Source organism: Taeniopygia guttata, chromosome 11, assembly GCF_048771995.1.
Source record: "Taeniopygia guttata chromosome 11, bTaeGut7.mat, whole genome shotgun sequence".
Taxonomy (NCBI): Eukaryota; Metazoa; Chordata; class Aves; order Passeriformes; family Estrildidae; genus Taeniopygia; species Taeniopygia guttata.
Window position 1 is genome coordinate 17,007,637 of NC_133036.1, and position 19,527 is coordinate 17,027,163.

General features: G+C 40.3%; 1 protein-coding gene across 2 annotated transcripts in view; it reads left to right on the top strand.

Annotated features, from left to right (window-relative positions):
- Positions 1 to 19,527, top strand: part of CDH8 (cadherin 8) — a 155,028-nt gene that overhangs the window by 59,152 nt on the left and 76,349 nt on the right. For both annotated transcript variants that reach the window (XM_072934320.1, XM_072934319.1), the window contains one exon: positions 15,177 to 15,296. In XM_072934320.1, coding sequence (XP_072790421.1) covers positions 15,177 to 15,296 — 120 coding nt within the window. The remainder of the gene's footprint in view (positions 1 to 15,176; positions 15,297 to 19,527) is intronic.

The following is a 19,527-nucleotide window of genomic DNA, read 5'->3' on the forward strand; positions in this document are numbered from 1 at the left end:
AAGAGAATAAAGGATGAAATAATAGTGAAAGAGAGGTAAAGTAAAAATGGAAAAAGAATGAAAGAGGAGGGAAAAATGTGAAGAAAGGTGATGAGAGATGAATTATAAGTTAAAAATTCATCTAGGAAAACTTTATTCTAGAGGATTGTAGTATAAATGACCAATGGCTGGATGTAGTTTAGGGAATAGCAAAAGGGGATGGCTCTACAGGAAAATGTGTCTTCTGTTCCCCCAGCATGTTGGGGAAAAGAGAGAGACTCTGAACTGCCTCTGAAATGACAAAGTTCCACATTCTTGTGGTTTGTTAAGATGCATGAAAGAGTTTTCTCCAAAAGCAAGTGTGTTCTAACAACAAAAATGGTTGTTACCATTACTAAAATAACCTATATTGTAGAGATTTGCAATAGATATCTGACAGATCTGAAGTTTATTACTGTAACTCTGAGAGTTTTGCACAATTATCCCTTAGGATCCCTGGCCATTCCTGGTGTTGTACAGGACATTCCTAGGGGTGCAGGTTTCCAAGCTGCTGCTTTACAGAAGCACAAATGTGCACTCCAGCTCTTTTGTTGAGAAACAAAATCTATTTCTCTGCTGTTGTTTCAAAATTCAGAGAATGTTCCTGATTCCATTACATGGGGCATGAGTGAGTGTGAAATCTCTGAAGCAGAGGCAGTGGAATCTGTGTCTTAATCTCTGATGGAACCAAATGTCAGGGCTGGAAAGTGGAATATGAGAGTGTTACCCTTCATTAATTTTGCTGTTACTATTTTCTTCTGCTTTCTTCTCTTCATCCACAGGTAGCAACATCAAGAGATGAAGGAAAAAATTCTCTGTAATTTATTTCAGGTTATTTTGAAGGTTTTTTTTAGTTCTCTTAAAATTAGACTAACTCTTCTGTGATGTTTACCAAAAAAAAAAATTGTCTCCTTTCAGAGTTCAAGGAATTTTTTACTTTCCCCTCACTAAGAGAATTTCACTACCATTATCCACTTACTTAATTCCCTTAAAGAGATCTCCACCCACTGCCAATTTTTTGCTTTGACTTTTGTACAACACAGGCATCACTATGCAGTTTTTCTTACTCAGGCTAAAACAAAGTTCTGCTGAACCTTTTCTTTCCTCAAATGCTTATATCAATTTTCTGCTCTGAAACAGAAGAGGACTCATATGCTCTCTATATATAGTGCTTATGTAATGAGGATGCAGTACAAGGCATTTTATTTTTGGGCCTCAGGGGAAGGCAATGCATGAAATACAGATGAAGGCTTTAACCTTTCATTGTTCTAATGTTCTAACACGATGCAGTTTTTCTAATTAGACCTGGTCTTATGTTCCTGCCTAGAACATAACAATGTCAGGTGTTTGACTATCTAGAACTGGAATGAAACACTATGGAGATGTGAAGACCAGCTTCAAACAGACAGAGAGCAGGTTGAGATTAGAGATGAGGAAGGAATTGTTCCCTGGGAGGGTGGGAGAGTCACAGGATGCCCATAGGATCCCTGGCAGTGCCCAAGGCCAGGTTGGACACTGGGGCTGGAGCAGCCTGGGACAGTGGAAGGTGTCCCTGCCATGGCAGAGGTGGCACTGGGTGATCTTTAGGGCCCCTTCCACCCCAGCTCTGGGATTCTGTCCCTGCCTGCAGCGTGTGCCAGCCCATGTGGGGCTCTGTGTGTGTGCCAGCGCCCGAGAGCCGCACACGGCCACGGCTTCCCTGCTTGGTTTTTATTCTGTGTTTCGGTGCTCTCTGGAAAATCCTGCTTCCCTGCTGAAACAAAAGGATTTGCATGGCTCTCCTCCCACTCCTGGTGCAAAGAGGATCAGTATTACCCGGAGCTCTCTCTGGGAGGAGTGCTGCTCACTTCTCAGCTGTCTGTGCAGAACACACTCCCACACACGCGCTCGCTGCCGGCCGCGTCACTGCGCTCAGACTTATTCTGAAATCATTTATTTCTCTCTTTGAGCAAAGACACCAGCACATTCCAAAAAATCCTAAAAGTTTTGAGAACTAAATTGAATTTCTTTACTGTAATTCCCATATAATCTACTATAGTCAGCCCTGCTCCCCACCTGCAAAAATGATGAATTTGCTTGTGAAAGCTAATAGTGTATATGGAGAATATGTTCTTTGCTGAAACTGTGCACTTTAATATTTGAATGATGACATTAATTTTTCTTAAAGAATTAAAAATCAAAAAGTGAAATCTGTGGAATTACTTTGTTATGGCAAGTATTACAAATAGGAAATAATTTAATTTTTTCTGTAAATCATGTTTAATCACTTTTAAACATAAAAGGGTACACTGGGGTAGAAACTCAGTTAAAACCTTAAAAAAAATTATATGTGTTTCTGGGAGTAAAAACCCCAAGACTATTTTTTTGCCTCCCTATTTGTCTGTGAGCTCTGTATCTATGTCTGCAACGATGACAGAATATTATGTAAATGAATGAACAAGCTTAGAAGATCCATAAGGGTAAATGGAACAAGTTCTGTGGCATATTTAAAGAATAAAGGAAAAAAAAGAAAGAAAAGAGGAAAAAAACCCCACAGCTTCCCTTGAGTATGTTCTGTTTCTGTGTTACCTTCTCAGCTACACACAGATTCATTAATTCCCCAAAACAGGTGCAGAGGTGGTAATGGGAGCCAAAGTGGATATTGTCTCTGAGTTTTGGGATCCCTTTTTTCAGGAGAGGAATGAGGAGTGATATTTCTTGATTTCGCTCTCAGTGAAGCTGGGAATGTTTAGACAGCAAGTGTCATGTTGAAAGACAGGAGACGACTGAAGCAGAGTGACAAACGTGTTGGTGAAATAAAAAAGGACACAGATGGAAAAAGAACAAAAGCCATAAGGGAAGAGAATTCTCTCTTAGTTTGCCTGAATTAAGGTAAACAGACAAACTTTAATAATTTCCAAATATAAAGGCTTCTCCTGGCAGTCAAAAAATACACACAGTGGAGTTCAGTCTGACATTGCTCTAGAAAGGCTTTCGCCTTTGCCACTTAAAAATAGTAACAATATGGAAAAGCTTAGAATAATTTTTTTTTTTTTTTTTTGTCCTTAAATGCTTCCATGAAAGGTCTTTACTGGAAAGTGTTTAGGTTTTCAGTTGAGTCAGAATATCAATTTTCAGTTTTGGCACAAGCTCATCTACTTAGCAATGCTTTCCCTTGAATCAAGGTTTGCCCTTCATTACACCACTGCAGATAAGGAATTCTATCATCTTCTTTTTTTCTTTCCTTTTTTTTTTTTTTTTTTTTTAGGCAGAACAGAGTTTTTTACTCCAGCCAGGTGTATTAGGACTACTTTATATAGTGCAGCTTTGCTTTCCAGTTCTCCCAAAGATATTCACTCTCTTCCACTTACAAATTTTTTGCAGAAGGACAAAATCTGCTCCATATGAGATCAACACGCAACATTTGACATGAATAATGATAAAATAACTTGACAAATCAGAAAGTTATAATAAAAACCTGATTTGAAATGCCATCAACATCAACCACACCCAAAAAGCTGGGGTTTTTATCATTGATTTTTAAGGCACTGAGCATGACTGTTAAATCAATGATAGTTTGTCACAAAATTGTGGAGTAAGGGGACTACAGCACTGGGGTCAAGTACACATTAACCCAAAGGGTAAATGCAAAGGCAGTGCAAAAGCTAAGGGAAAAACCATCAGATGTTGTAAAATACGGCAACAGTGTAACAGCTGTTTCTAAAAAAAAAAAGTATATTTTCATGTTGTCTTGTTCCTCCACTTATCCCTCTTGTGCAGAATCACACACAGGAGCTATGGCACCAAGGAGTTTTATGTGAGATTTCTTTGGTGAGTGTGTGTGTGTGGCTGGCTGTTCCTTAACTTGACTGGCTGTTGAGCTTTGAGAAAACAGTTCTGAGCACCTGCTGCTATTTCTGTACTTTTATTTCTCATGAGATCTGATCAAAAATGTCATTATCTTTCTTACTGTTCTTATGTGGTCATTATGATCTCGAGGACCATGATGGAATTAATACTCTTTAGGAGTTTATAGGCTGATCCTTTAGTTAACCCCCTCTATATTGTCCTATTGTACTAAACCAGTTAATTGACAATACAGAATTACCAAAATCTGTGAGATTGCTCCAAGTAGTTTGTGCCAATGGCAGGAAGTTCATGAGTGTTGAGGTTCTGAAGGCACTGTCTGGTCCTTAGGAGCAAGGCCTGACTTTCCTGTGCAAGGTGTGGAGCTATTGATATGTACTGGTTTCTGAGACAAACACTGCTTTTCTTCCTCTCCATTCACTGGCAGCAATTTATCACAAACTGTGCATTTTTTGCACACATGCATTCCCTTGGCATGAAGGAAAGTTGTGCAGATGACACATAGAGAAGATAAACGCTGCAGGAAAAATCTTCTGGGATCAGAGCTGAGGACATAGTTCTCAGCTATGTTTATGGAGTTATAGCTATATAGCTATATTTATGGAGTTCTTCCAAATAGAGAAATTCATCTTCCATGCTGTTCCAGTTTTGGGATGAGGACAGACAGACACAGCTGTCACGTGTTGGTAATGTGATGGCAGAGCAGAGGAAATTTTGGCAGTCTAAGGTGAATGTCCTGTGTAGCTACAAGAATCTGTCCTACTGTGGTTTTTCCTCTTGACTCCTAGTCACAAACATCTTGTTCTTATTGCAGATATTCTACTTCTGAAATCCTTTGTGGTCACCTCCATTTGTACATATCAAATGCATCATCGTGTTTGTGTTCTGTCACTGTGTGAAAATAAGTCTCTGACTCAGGTTTCTGATGCATTCTCTTCTGCTTACAAGTTTAAATCTATTCTCAGCATGGATTTTTCACAATTTCCCCAAATGTAAAATTTTGAAGGAAAAAAAAAGATGTTTCAAAGAGTGGTATGGTTTGGTTTTGCAGGCTTCGAAGTTGTGTTATCTCATTTTTCTAAGCAGCTGGGCTGGTGACATGAGCTCACTTGCTGGCCAGGGGATGATGCCTAAGTGGAAAACAGAGGGATGAGAGGAAATGAAGCAGCACAGGTTCCTGCCAGACTGGTGCTCTGTGAAATGTCACAAAACTGGTCTGGAGCATAATCTCACCTTTCTCAAATCAAAGGAAATGTAGACAACGTCTCGCCACAAGGTAGAAAGTTCTAGGTCAGAAAATAAAGTTCAGTGTGGTAATATTTTCACAGAAACTTTAATTACTGTAATTTCTATTCCTCTGCTAGCATGAAGACTTGGCTTTGGAACATCAGGGACCAATACTTCTCAAATTCTTCATTAAGTGGCCTGAGTTAGACCTCTGATGGACACACTTGATGTTTACGAAAATGAGATGAAATTCAGAATCCTTTTTTTTTTGGTTTTTTTTTTTTTTTTTTTGGCAGTGGTCACTCCCCACCCTGCCCTGATGACACCTCTGTCTTTGGTTAAGTGCTGAATCTGCAGCTCTTGTTTTTCTGTGAAAACAGCTCCCAAGTGCCTGTGGAGCTGCTGTCAGCACGGCTTCCTCAGGAATCAGCCCTGGGGCTGCTGGGCAGCTGATTCAGCTGTGCCCCTCCCTGGGGCCCAGAAGGGCTTTGCTGCCCTTTGTTGTCCCCACAGTGGCCTGGGGGGACAATATTTCAGACCCTGCTTTTGCACCCTGGGTTACAGCTGCTGGCACTCCAGGCTTCACTCTCCCAGACAAAGCCAGCAGAGCATCATAGCTGTGAGATGATATCAGTCACTTTCTGTTCTTACCATACAAAGTCATAAATGAAAGAATTTCTGCAGTAAACAGCCTAGGCTGCTTTATTATTTATTTCTATTTTTTTACAATACACCGGAGCATAACCTGAAACTTCCATTGGAATCAACAAGACTTACAGTACCTTTTTTTCTGCTTGGTAATACAGTGTACAGTGATCATCCAATTTTACTGCCTTTGCCTGGGGACCTCACAGAATGAATGCTGATGAAATAGTCAATTGATTAGAGACAAGCAGTCTTTCAAAATGTCCTGAACAGAAAAGGAGCTATTTCCCACTTCTCTCACAAATATCAATTAATATTCTATAGCAAGTGTGTTATCTAAAGGGAGAATAAAAAAACAGCATGAAAGGAAAACATAATTCTTTAAGCCAAACATAAAATATATTTTACCCTTCTGCTGCTGCCTGTGATGTTTCAAACCGTGTACTAATCCTAACAAACAGCCACCCAGGGGAATTTGCAAAGGAATACCTGCAGGCTCTCTAATGGCACCATCTCATAAGTTGTAGCAAGAAAGAATTACCAGCCTTAAAGCTGAAAAGGAAGAAGGTCCCTTCTTGTTAGATCCACACAGATAAACCCAGGTAACATCAGCCAGGATAATTGCCAGGGAGAAATCCATATCCCTAAATCTGAATATGTATTTATGTTGTAAACTATTTCTGATTCCAAAATGTTATGTTAAAGAGGCAGCATCAGAGTTCCAAAACAATTAGTTTATGCATACCAGGAATGGTAAAATATGCAGATGATTAGATTTCCCAGCCACGCTTCCCCAGCCTCATTATACAGCTGCGAGGTGCGGGGCTGCCAGCTCGCTCCGCTCCCTCATGTTCACACAGCCTTTTTCTCCAGGCATAGCCAGCTCCTCTCATACTTCTGCAGTCACACATTTGCATACAATATGTTTTCCCCATTTCCCTCACATGATAAAAAATCCTTAAAACGGCACATGAGCAATCTGCACAAACATTGTTGTGTTACATGTGGCAGGTCATGCATTTGTGCAGAGGTTTTCACTCAAGCAGGTACTGCACGACATTAACATTCTTTAAAGGTTTCATTAGCCTCCTAAAGTATCTATTCCAGCATTGAGAAATGTGTAACATTTGGGAGAAAATGTCTGGATACCTCTTCTGCTTATGGAGCTAAACATCACTTAAAGGTATGAAAGGATTATTTTTCTGTTGGAACCAAGAAACAGCTTCTTGCATTTTCCTGCATGGTGCTACATAATTTATTATAGACCAAGCTGTTAGAGTCTTCTAGATTCTTTCATTAAAACAGATTTTTAGGCTAAAACCTTTGGATTAGATTACTAATATTTTAGGGCTGCATCTGCCATTTCCTATAGGTCTGCAAAGTACTGAAAAATCTTTCTGTGCATTTCAGTGATATTACAGTCAACTGCTTATATAAAAGAAAGTGGCAAAACAAGCAAGTAATGTTTTGTCACTCATGTTTAATATTAAACATTAAATATTAAACTGTATCAGTTGCAGTTTATTTCAGAAAGTGTTTACAGGTGTCTGTATGAGTATATAAGCATGCACAGGTGTTTAGATAGATACATACAAGAGGAAATAGCCTTAAAGTGTTCCAAGGGAGGCTCAGGTGGACACCAGCAGGAATTTCTGCATGGAAAGGGTGCTCAGGCCTTGGCAGGGGCTGCCCAGGGAGCTCTGGAGTGCCCATCCCTGGGGGTGTCCCAGGAAGGGCTGGAGGTGGCACTCAGAGCTCTGGGCTGGGGACAAGGTGGGCATCGGGCACAGCTGGGACTCCATGGCCTTGCAGGGCTTTTCCAACATTAATGGTTCTATGGTTCTGGGATTCTATGACAGAATTTAATGTAAACAAACTTGAAATTCTTGCAAGGTTCTCCTTGTTCTCTTTGGTGTCAGCTTCACACACTTGCAGTGGAGGGCTGGAATTAGAGACTGGGGTGTTTTGGGAACGTCCACAAAAGGCAGGATTCACAGGGCTGAAGTTTAGTCATTCACATTAGCTGGCCAATTTCATTTCTGTTCCTCTCTGGTCAGCCAAAAAAGGAGGATTCCAGGAGAGCATGATTCTGTCTTCCTCCCTCAGGTAGAGCAGGCAGCTAGTGCAGCAAGGTATCTAATTTAGCCAGTTGAGCCTAAAACTGAGTTGTGTGAATAACCCTCTTTTCCTTCTTCCTTACCTTAATCATCATAAACAAGATCATGACAGCATCACACTATTTCACTACTTAGAGTCAAATAAATTACAGCTGGGAAAGACAAATTACCCTATTAGTTAATCTTCCTGTCTTTCTAGGGTTTTCCCTTAGAATACATTATTCCAGCATCCTGTGCAAGAGAGTGAACTCTTCACTGAGGAGGATTCTGTTATTTCCCTTGGGAAGCTATTCCTCCTTGTACAATTTCTCATTGCAAGGAAGCTTTTGTTGTTTTTCTCTTTGCAGAAGATAAAGAGAAGTTTTGTATCTGTATATTTATGTGGTTCTCATCACCAACATACCAGTATTACACCTGTACCATACACAAATTTTCTTTCTCATTTCTGCATCTAGAAATTATTGCATATTGGATTCTGCCATGGAAACAGCAGAATTCATTCTGGCCTTCCCGTTTCTCCAGCATGGCAAGCACAAGTTGCCCATTTTTCCTTCAGTGGACTGTTCTGACCTTTATCTCTATCCTTTACCTCTGCTTAGGGTGTCATCTCTTGCTTCATTCATTAAGGGTCCACTGGATATTTAAAAAGCAGATTTTTTTTTTATGCTTTCCTCTAAGCGTGGGAAGATTTGAAACACTCCCCCAAGCCCTCTGTCCCCAAAGCAGTCCTTGACATTTTCTGTGGTTCCGAGGTCCTGTGGGCTCTGTAGGCAGCAGCAGCAGCACCATGGGCTGGCAGCATTGCTTCCAGGGGGATTTACATCCTCCCCTCTTGGAATTCCTGGCTTGGGAAGGATCCTCGTGGACCATTGAGTCCAACAAGCTCCTTGTCTCTCTTCTGTTGGTGTTTGTCTTCCCTGGTACTTGGCTCTTGGGGTTTCTGGGAGAGAACTTCCCTACACTGTGGGATCTGATCCACATATTGGACCCCCAGAGCTTTGGCAATGAAGTAGCTGTTAATAATAATAAAATTACATTCAAATATGGGTGCAGAAGGTAGGGCTGAAATAATAACTTGTGATCTGCACAAGAACCCTTAAAAACTCATGCAAAATTCCCACAATTTGTGTATGTATTTATATATCTGCATGAACGCCAAGATATGCAATGATATTTTATGTGGGTAATTTGCATATGTTAACAAGTTCTGTAGTGCTTTATACAGATTCCTATTTCATATACATTTTCTTTATTTGGTTAGTGAAACCTCTAATTCATAGGTTTTGTGTTTAGAAATGGTCTCATGCAATAAAGCAGGGTGATAAGGCTTCGAACGATGTTTTTGCATTTAAAAAAATGAGCAACAATGAAAAACAAATAAGAATAAGTTCCTTCAGCTTTGAGGCAGTCATAATTTACATGTCAAGAAGTTATGCAGGTTTTTATGAGATTATTGCAGTTTTATTCAATAAAAAATTGTTACCATGACAACAACTGTCATGCTACCTGTGAGATTATAGCAAAGAAGGACAGTGAAGAAAAGGCTTCATTTTGGAAAGAATGCTTATCTGACCTGCTGGCTACAAACAATGCTTTGTGTGACCACCCCTGGCTGCAGGGCTTCCATCAGCCCAACTCCAAAGCCAGCTGAAGGATTGAAGCATAGGATGTGCTTAGGAAAACAAAAGAGTTGACAAATAATGGTGATGCTTTGTCATGCAAATACTCTCCTAATACCCCATCAGGCTGGTAATCAGATCTTCAGAATGAAATGGAGAATTCACCCTGTCAAGGTTTGGGAAGATTAGGAGAGAAAGAGTGTGTGAGACCAAAATGGGCATCAGCAAAGAAAAAAAAAAGAAAAAAAGAAAAAAAAAAAATCCCCAGAAGTCCCTGGGAAGATGAGAAAACATGGTCCCACCAGGTTTCATTATGGTCATGTTATTTATTTTTACCAGTCATTACAATCCTTCAACAAAATGGTTGTTCACTGAATATGGATTCATGTAAATTCTTGGCACCAACTATGCATTACCTCCTCTAGAACATTCAAATTTGATTTTTTTTATTTTTTTTTTCTCAGTACGCACATTTCACTGCCACACCAAAAGAATTTGCTTTCCTACTCCCTGTGGCAGCATATGCATTTTTCTTTCTGACTAATGTGCAGAATCTGTACCCTGACTTGCACATAAAAACACAGCCAAAACAACAGAAAAGCAGTAGCTGAGCGCACACATCTTATTTTTTTATGATGGTTTTAATCTTAGTTTGCCAGCAAACACAGGCTTTCTCACCTAGCCATATAAAAATACTCTTGTTGTTAATTGTGTCTCTGATTGCTGGCCTGCCAGAGTAAAACAATCTGACAGTGACAGAGTAAAACAATCAGCAATGGCTAATGGTTAAAGCACATTAGAAGTGTTCACTAATTAAAATCTGTTGAATCTCTGTAAGTCTATATTTACGGTGGGTAAATCCATATTTAAGGGTCATTAGCATTGCAAAAGTGTACCTGAGGAAAAAGCACACGCAGTTTTTTAACAGAACATCTAAAAATTTTCCTCATCTCTCTGAAAAAAAAAGGGTTTGGTTTACATAAGGCAACAATAGGTACATAAAGCAAAAAGAAACAGTGATTATGTTGTTGGGCCAGATTATATAAAACTGCAATTTTATTGTAATTAGGACAACAGTGACTTGGACTACAATAGTGGTTTTCTTATAAAAATGGCACCATTTCAAATGTATAGTCTCTGGCTAAAAGAGTTGTAGCATTGACAAAGAAACAAACACAAGCCAAATGCAGTCAAAATTAAACACAAACAGAAACCACAGCAGTTTATTTGCTGAACAGAACCCAGAATTTTCCAAGAGCATTTACTTTATAAATGCCCTTCCCTGCAAATTTTCAGCTTTTTCAATGCAAAGCTTTTTTGTCTTTAAAATTTTAAATGCATTATGCTTGCAAAAAATATTTATGTACATGTAGTTTATAACTGCAGTGTCAGTAATGGAGTAAAATACTGCTTAAATATTGGTAATCCAAAACTTGGACAGTTCTGTTTTGGAGGTTGGCTAAAAAACAGCCATGGTGAATGTGAGTTCCTTCTTTCTGCATTGCTTTTCACCATCAGGAATCTCTCAGTTCTCCAAAACTTATTTTTGCCTAGGTTCAGTCCTGTGGGAGTGGGATTGGTTGCTTCATGTGAACTCTCAGCACATTGCAGGGGAACCAGGGCAGCACTGACTTACCATCATCACCTGCAGCTGCACAGGGGACAGGGTTTGCTCCTGAATATACTGATTATTGCCAAAGTGAACAACATAATGTGGTGTGTTTCACACCTGCAGAAAATTTGACTCTAGGCATAAAGCAAAAAAAAAAAAAAAAATCATCAAATTAAAGGTGATAAAATTTAAACTATGCTAAAGCTTAACTAATTTCAGTAGTGGAAGCAATTTCTTTAATTTCTGTTTCATGATCGCTCACATCTTCCCTAAACAATTTTCATCAGTAAGATTGTTGGGAGAAAATTACTGGATTTGACAGGTCTCAAAAGTGTGTGATGGTTGGAAATGAAGTGCTGAGTGGCAGAAATTGGTTGGGGAAAAATGGATTTCTAGGAGGCAGGAGAGTATTTCAGTTGCCCATTCCCTTCATTAATTTTATTAGGTGAGATTATAATCACAATTCAAGTGACCTGTAAGGGAAAGGAAAAGACAATTATGCCTTTCCCCCTGCCTTATGTGTACTGTAACTGGAAATACTGACACACATGTTACCCATGTATTTTTAATACATTTATAAAATTCAGTTGAACTTGGGCTCTCAATAAGTGATTGAATTATTTTATATCACAAGAAGAAAACCTTGTTAGCTTAGCATCAGGATTAGAAGCAATGTTAGACACTGATTAACTCTTTTTATTAGGGTGTATTCAACTTTAGTATCTAATGAGCACTTAGGATAAAGAATGTGCTTATCAAAGAATCAGCATATCCATTCAAGTCTGGGAATCTTGAAATAAATATCTATAGAAAGTCTTCAGGAATTCTCAAGCGAAGTAAGATAAGAATAGAAATTATATATCAAATCTTTCTAAACAAGCAATGTAATTATTTCTGAAGGCCTTTGAAATGAGAGCCAGCTAGGAAAATCAAACACAATCTCCAAGAAGTCAACAGTTTTATTTCTTTATTTTCCTCTGTATATAAAATATATAATGGAAACAAAATGAAGCAGTCTCGATAAAAAACTCCAACTAAAATTTTCACTTTGTGATGAGCCTTATCTTTTTCCAGCCATGCCCCATTGTCTGATATCTTGCACAAACCTCTTCTGTCTTAGGAGATTACAAACCACCAGTTTTATGATAGCAGCCATAGAAATGAGCACATCACCTGCTACATCAGCCTGAATCCAGCTGAAGGAAGCTCTGAGCCTGCATTCATGGCTGGTGCCACCCTGGGACAGCAGCCCTGGGCTGCAGGGAGCCTGGGCAATGTGCTGGGATGTGCTGGGGTGTGCTGGAGTGTGCTGGGGCTCAGCTCCAGAGAGGGGAGTACAACTGGGGTGAGGGACGATTGCGTGTAAGAACAGCAGAAAGAGCCCTGGTAATGGATATGGGTACAAAAGGTGAGCCAACACCTTCAGGGGGAAATGATGCCTCAGGTTTTAGCTTTTATATTTTTCAGATTCTGTGCTGCTTCAGTGTGTAGTTCTGAGCTCCATATGAGGGGATGGTGAGCTCTCTTCACAGAGCAGGCAGACAAAACAATTCCTTCTCTAGCTGGGGACCAAGGACAAATGATCCAAATCTCAGGCCCAAGAGCACAAACAATGTGGGCTGAAGAGAGAAAAACAAGAAGGGTGGGACTTCATAAGCCGAAGCTGGAATTGGACAATTCACTCCAATGTGCAGATGGGCCAGAACTGATCAAAGTGAGAGACCTTGTGACCGGTCGTCCATTCTGGGACCGTTCTGGGTCCAACTTGGGTGTAGGCCTGGCTGGGCTCTTGTGCTGCCCAAGGTGGATCCATTGAGGCCTTTTAATAAATTTATTATTTATTCTTTAGCTCTGTCCAGCCTCTGCTCTAGATCAGCCTTCACAGGGCATCAAACATGTGAGATAATCCCATCACCTACAGCTCCTCAAGCCTTGTAACTCCTGTGGCCAAGCCATCACTAGGCCTTTTGTCAGTCTCTTCCTGACACATCCACACTCAAGCTTTCTGCAAACCCCCTCGTTTTTGTTGCTTGTTTTCTGCAGCCTATGCCATGGCCTCTGAGTGTGCCCAGGGCTGCTCCCCTCTTCCTTTCTCTGTTGAAGGAGGGCATTGAGGATATCTCCTGGAGGCTGAGGCTGCTGGACTTGCCACAGGGCTGGGCATCACGTGCGTCACCTGTCCTCTTTATCATTTCCACTCACAACCGTCAGGAGTTTTCTGCTACTGTCTGGTTGCTGTCGCTGGGCAGACAATAAATTTCTGATGTTAATTCCTTACAAACTAACCACCAAGCTGAGGATAAACTCCATTTCTCAGGCCCTCTGACAGGATAAAAATTATTCTGTTAAAGCTTAGGTGTAAGATCACCTTTCAGCATCAGATACAGTTAAGCTTCAAACATGAACAGTTTGCATATTTATAAAATAGGTTCAGCAAGCATCTGTCAAAGAGAGATGTGACATAATATTCCTTTTCCATGGGATGTACACAGCTGCAGGACTCCTCTGGCCCCTGCAGAGCCCAGGAGAGATGCTGGGGGAGCACTCCTCCTCTGCTTCCCTTTGCTGATATTCTCCCCCTGTGAGAATGGATAAATTTACACACAAAAAAAACCCAAACAAACAAACAAACAAAAAAAAAACCAAAAAAAAAAAACCCCAAAAAGACCAAGACTGGCCAAAGCCATTTTTTTCCTCTAGTGAGATGTATTTCTGCAACCCACATTCCCTTCACTGAGAATTGTCCCATTAGTTCCACATGGCAAACCCGCCACAACTGCAGTCCCTGTGCTCCCAAAGAGAGGTGTTCTCCATCCTCCCAAATGCTGCCCTCCCAAAGCCTTGCCCCACATCTTGCCTTGGTGTTTGAAGTGGCCAGGTGGGAAAGAGTGAAATGGCAGCTCTTGTGTCATATGCAAATTGTATCTGGAGATTCAAACATTCTCTAAGTAATTTACATGTGCTGTAACCCACAAATTGTATCTGGATATGCAAGTGTTCTCTAAATAATTTACATGAGCTGTAACCCACAAAACTGCCATGCGGGGAGAGAGGAAAAGGGAGCACAGGGCAAGGACCAAGGCTGTGCCAAAGGGATCTCCTTCCCTCTGCTCTGCTGTCCTGAAGGGCCATGGGATCAGCATTCACAGCACACACAGAGAAGGAACAGGAGGCTATTTTAATTAGCATATCCAGAAAGGGTGATTTTTGGTGGGTGCTGTAATTATTTTCCTTTCTGAACATAATTCAGCCCTTAACTTTTCTCCTTCTCTTGCTTTCTCTCCCGCTGTAGATATTGTCTTTAGTGTCAGCCTAATTAACACCATCATACTTTTATGTCAGCCAAAAAACCCCCTCTCTGCAGCAGTCTTAATGAACAAACTGAATTTTATTCCATTTTGCTTCTTTCAGAAATGGCAAATGCTATGTTGTCTAAGAAATAAAAAGGGTAATTTCCTTTTTTTTTTTTTTTTTTTCTATTTATTTTTGTCAGAGTATGGAATTTATAACTCTGGTTGAACAATGGCCCCCTGAGTGACAGAGACTCATTTCAGAGACAATTGTTGTTGTCCCAGCTCTGTCACTGTGGCCACATCAAATCATTATCATGGCTGCAAGCCAAGGAAAGAAAAAAGAACCCTTTTTATTATTGTTTTTCTATCTGGTCTCTGTAACTTGGCAAAGTTCTTTCGAATGTGAATTTGCAAGTCTTAAATGCAACATATTATACTGTATTATTAACCTTGTGTTTTGTATCCCTTTGATATGATTCCTTTGCAAATGCTTGAAGTCTACACAGATCTATTGGGTAGCTTTAAATGCATTCTACAAAGAAACTTTAAATAAAGCAGATACTAAAAGGGCTTTTATTTTACCCAGAAATTCAGGCTGCTGGCACATACCAGCTTGAAGGAAAATGTTTTGTTTCTGTTCCACAAGTAATATTTTAACTTGTTACTGATATTTTTCCTTCTTTTATTATTGTTATACAGCTCCCAAGGAAATGAATTTTTGTTTCAAATTAGTTTTTGAATAAGATATGCAAATTTCTAGTGAATGTAAACATTAATTGTGTGTATTCTTTCTATTTAGGCACCTTTGTTACTAAAGTAACAGCTACAGATGCAGATGATCCAGTGTATGGAAATAGTGCCAAGCTGGTTTATAGCATTCTGGAAGGACAGCCTTACTTTTCTATTGAGCCCCATACAGGTAGGTGACTCTGAACAGCAACCTCTGGCTTAGGAAATCACTTCAGCTTGCTCCAGGGGAGGCTTAGATTGGGGCTTGGGGAAAATTTCTTCATGGGAAGGGTTGTGCAGTGCTGGCACAGCTGCCCGGGCAGTGGTGGGCAGTGCCCATCCTGGAGGGATTTAAAGCTGTGTGGATGTGGCACCTGGGGCCATGGACCAGGTGGGCTTGGCACTGCTGGGGAATGCTTGGGCTTGGTGTTGCAGAGGCTTTTTCCAACTGGAGTAATTCTCTGGTTATATTTGCAGAGGTGACCATCCCCTGCCTCCTGTATCAGGAATGGGGTGGCCAGCAGGAGCAGGGAGGTCTTTGGTACTGGTGAGGCCACACCTCGAGTGCTGTGGTCAGTTCTGGCCCCTCAGTTTGGGAAGGACATTGAGATGCTTGAACATGTCCAGAGAAGGCAACAAGGCTGGTGAGAGGCTTGGAACACAAGTGCTGTGAGGAACGACTGAGGAAGCTGGGGTTGATTAGTCTGGAGAAAAGGAGACTCAGGGGTGACCTTATCACTCTCCACAGCTCCTGAAAGGTGGCTGTGCTCAGGGGGGTTGGGCTCTTTCTCCAGGCAGCACTGACAGAACCAGAGGACACAGTCTCAAGCTGTGCCAGGTGCAATAGCTGTTGGACATTAGGAAAAAGTTTTTTACAGAAAGGGTGATAAAGTTCTGGAATGGCTGCCCAGGGAGGTGGTGGAGTCACCATCCCTGGATGTGTTTAAAACAGACTGGATGTGGCACTGGGTGCCAGGGTTTAGTTGAGGTGTTGGGGTTGGGTTGGACTCGATGATCTTGAAGGTCTCTTCCAACCCAGTCATTCTGTGAATTCTGTGATTCTGTGTATCTCATCACCCAGGTGTAACTCAGATCTAACTTATGTTCCTCAGAGTTTGATCTTGGGGAAAAACACCGGAGAAACAGGGATTAATGGTGATGGGGTGATGGTGATGGCAATGTCACAGAAGTTACTGGTGCAGCTAAAGGCAGAGGAGGAGCTGTGTGAAAAAACTGCTCAGAGAATGCAGGGCTTGGCCTGAGGAGCTTGAGGAGCATAATGTAATGTTCAACATGAGCCTCCAGCATTCCCAGCTAAAGTACAGTTTAGCTTGGGAATTTAGTGAATATATTTTATGTTTTCATTGAAAATTCTTTTTCTTTCTTGATTGGTTGGATCAATTTGAGGAGAGAAAGAGCATCAATCATGAGTGTTGGTGTGAAGTTTTATTAGCATGTATTTAGAGTGATTTTATTTCTCTGTGGTTTTGTAGTCTTGAAAGTCATCTGAAAGATGTGCCAATAAATCCATTCCCTCTTGTTTTCTGTATATAGGTTGTCCATACAGCTAATTAATTTAGTTCATTCTTTATGTGTAAAAAGCAAATTTTAAGGTGATTTGATAATATTTCTAATATTCTGTCTCCTGTTACTAGAAATCCTTTTTAATCACTGTAAGTGAAGCAGCAGTGATCTCCTAGGTAGAAGAAAACTAAAACTCTTTTTAAAACATACAAATATCCACCTGAATTTATACATCTGTAAAGCAGTAAAACAGGAGTAAAAATTCCTGTCCTTGTGCAGAGTAACAAAACTATAAAATAAATGCTCAGAAAATTATTAAAGGATAATTTTGATAGATTAAGTCAACTAAGTTTTCTCATCAACATTAAACACAGTACTCCTGCAATCTTTAAAAGCTGGAATTTCTTGAAATCTTTTTGATGAAATTGCAGGGAAAAATTATTTCCCATTCCTAGAAATGGCCTAACTTTATGGGACTTTTTGTAAATAGTGTGCAGCAATAAATATTAATGGATTAGTCCAAAGCAGGTTTTTCTGATTGAAGGACAGCTATCCTAAGTGTGAAAGGGATCTCTGGAATGTGATTCAGCCTTTTATTTTTACACTGCATGTAAAATAGAGTTTTACAGAGAAAAATTCTAGCACAGTACAATGGCAAAAGAGCAGTTTGTTCCAAAATTAGGTGTGTTAAGAGAGTGTTTATTAGTGAAGGCCCTTAGTTCCTGTGGCTCATTTGTCACAATCAAATGGAAATACAACTCTGAACAGACCTCTGACCATCAAGGATCTAAATATACTGTTTGGTTTCTTAAATATTACAAATTATTTCATGTAGTAATGATTTGTGAGTTCTCTTAATTAGAGGTGAGTTGGCTGTCAGGTTTTTCTCAGTTTCTATTTAAGAAAGTTAGTGCCTTAGCATGGGAATATGTCAACATTCCTAAAGGAGCTGAGAAGTGCATTCTCCACCTACACAGAAGATTTTCTTTCACAGAAAAATGGCCTGAAAGAAATATTCCAAATGTTAAAAATTACTTCATTTTACTTAGTTTTCTTATTTGTATTGCATTAAACCCTTATGCTCAATCCAAGTAAGTAACTATTTCTCACCTAGGAAAGTCTTGCTGTTATCATGAAAGCCAGAGAGCGCTCCAAAGCCTCTTGGTGAACCTGAAAATCAGGGTTTTTCTCCCGTTTCACTGGCATTAATTCCCCCTTCCTTCCTTCATTTCCAGCTACAAATATTCCTTTGCAAAGCAGTTCAGTTACCATGACAATAACATGTTAGTGTCTAAGGGGAATTTATTGACAAAGAATTCAACTGGAGCCACAGTCCCTAAGTGGCTTCATCTAATGGAGCAGCTTCTGAGTGAATAAATGTTTTTAGATCCCCCATTTTTCTAGATCTGTGGAGGACATCAATTATATTCTTTAATTCACCGCAACTGGCTGAGTTCCTGTGCTGAGGCTGTTCCCTGTTTCTTTGCCATCCCTGTGTAGTGCCCTTCATCTATAGTGGAATCACCATCCTGCTCTCACCAAACAGCACACTTCTGTTTGTTTAGGTTATATAAAATATAAATATACATGAAAGTTTAATCATTAATCAAACCAGATGCAGGTAGTTTTGTAGAAACTGCAGCCACATACACAGGGTGAAAAAGATTGCTCTAAACCACAATGTCCAAAGCAAATACGAAGTGTGCAGATGTTTGTTTCTTTCTATTTGCCCAATCTTTGCAATGTGAACCATCACAACTCTCAGCAGCTAAACCAGGAAAACACATTTTCTTGTAGTCCTCAGGACCCTCAGGGGAGATTTTCATGTTTGGATACTGTTGTGACAGTGTACCAATTAAAGCACAGCAGATATAGTAGTGTATCACCCCAAACAAATCAAACCTGAGGATGATCCTCCAAGTGTGGTACATTTTAGGGTCTGAGGGTTGTTTGGGATTTTTTTGGGGTGTGAGAGCAAATGTGGATGTGTGCAGTTTGGTTGTACTTCATTAGTGCCCTGATAAGTTGAAAGTCTTTTCAGTTAATTTGAAGCAGATTTGTTTCTGAACACAGATATTGTGTCATCCCCTAAATGGAAGCATTTCAAGAAATGGGCTGTGTGAGACTGATCCACTTCAGAATGTAAATATTTTCTGTCATTCATAGGAGTGTATCAAGTGTTATCAAAAGTATTGCTATTGAGAGCTGATCTGTTTACAGTTTTTCTAGATTACTGGCCTTTTGTCCTGTTTCTTAGAAACCAAGAGTAAATGTGGATCTGTGCAGCTACCAACACCAGGGCAGTACTGCCTGTGATTTTTTGATTTTCCTGGCTCAGAGTAAGGATTGTCTGACCTTCCTGCTTGGTTTTAAGGGCAGGTGGAGAGTGAACCATGAGGAATGATCCCAGCCATGCCTCCTGATTGCTTTGCCTCTGGAACCCTCAGAGCAAAAAGAGACAGCAGAGGAGCAGGGCATGGTTTGTGCCTGTGCTCAGGAGGGGCTGTCACACCTGAGGGGAAATGGGAGGGAAGCAGGTGTTTACTCTCCTGCATTTTGGTTCCTCTGCCTTGGCAGGAGCTGGATGTGCCCTTAACTGAATCACTCTCAGCTGGAGCCCACATTACTCAACCTCCTCACTGAAACAATTCTATAATGCTGGGCACTAAGAAACAAGTGCTGGTGAGTGACCCATAAAACAATAATTTCCCATTACCTGAGATGAAAAATGCATATATTGCTGCAGTTCCAGTTTGCAAGTTCTTCTGTAAGAGTTATAGACACATGAAAGGAGGTAATTTGGATGTTATTTTACACTCAGTGCTCTGAATGGGGCTTAGGGTAAATGCTTTTTTGATGGCTTGTTCTGAATATTTTTTGCTTTTTGTAGGTAGAAT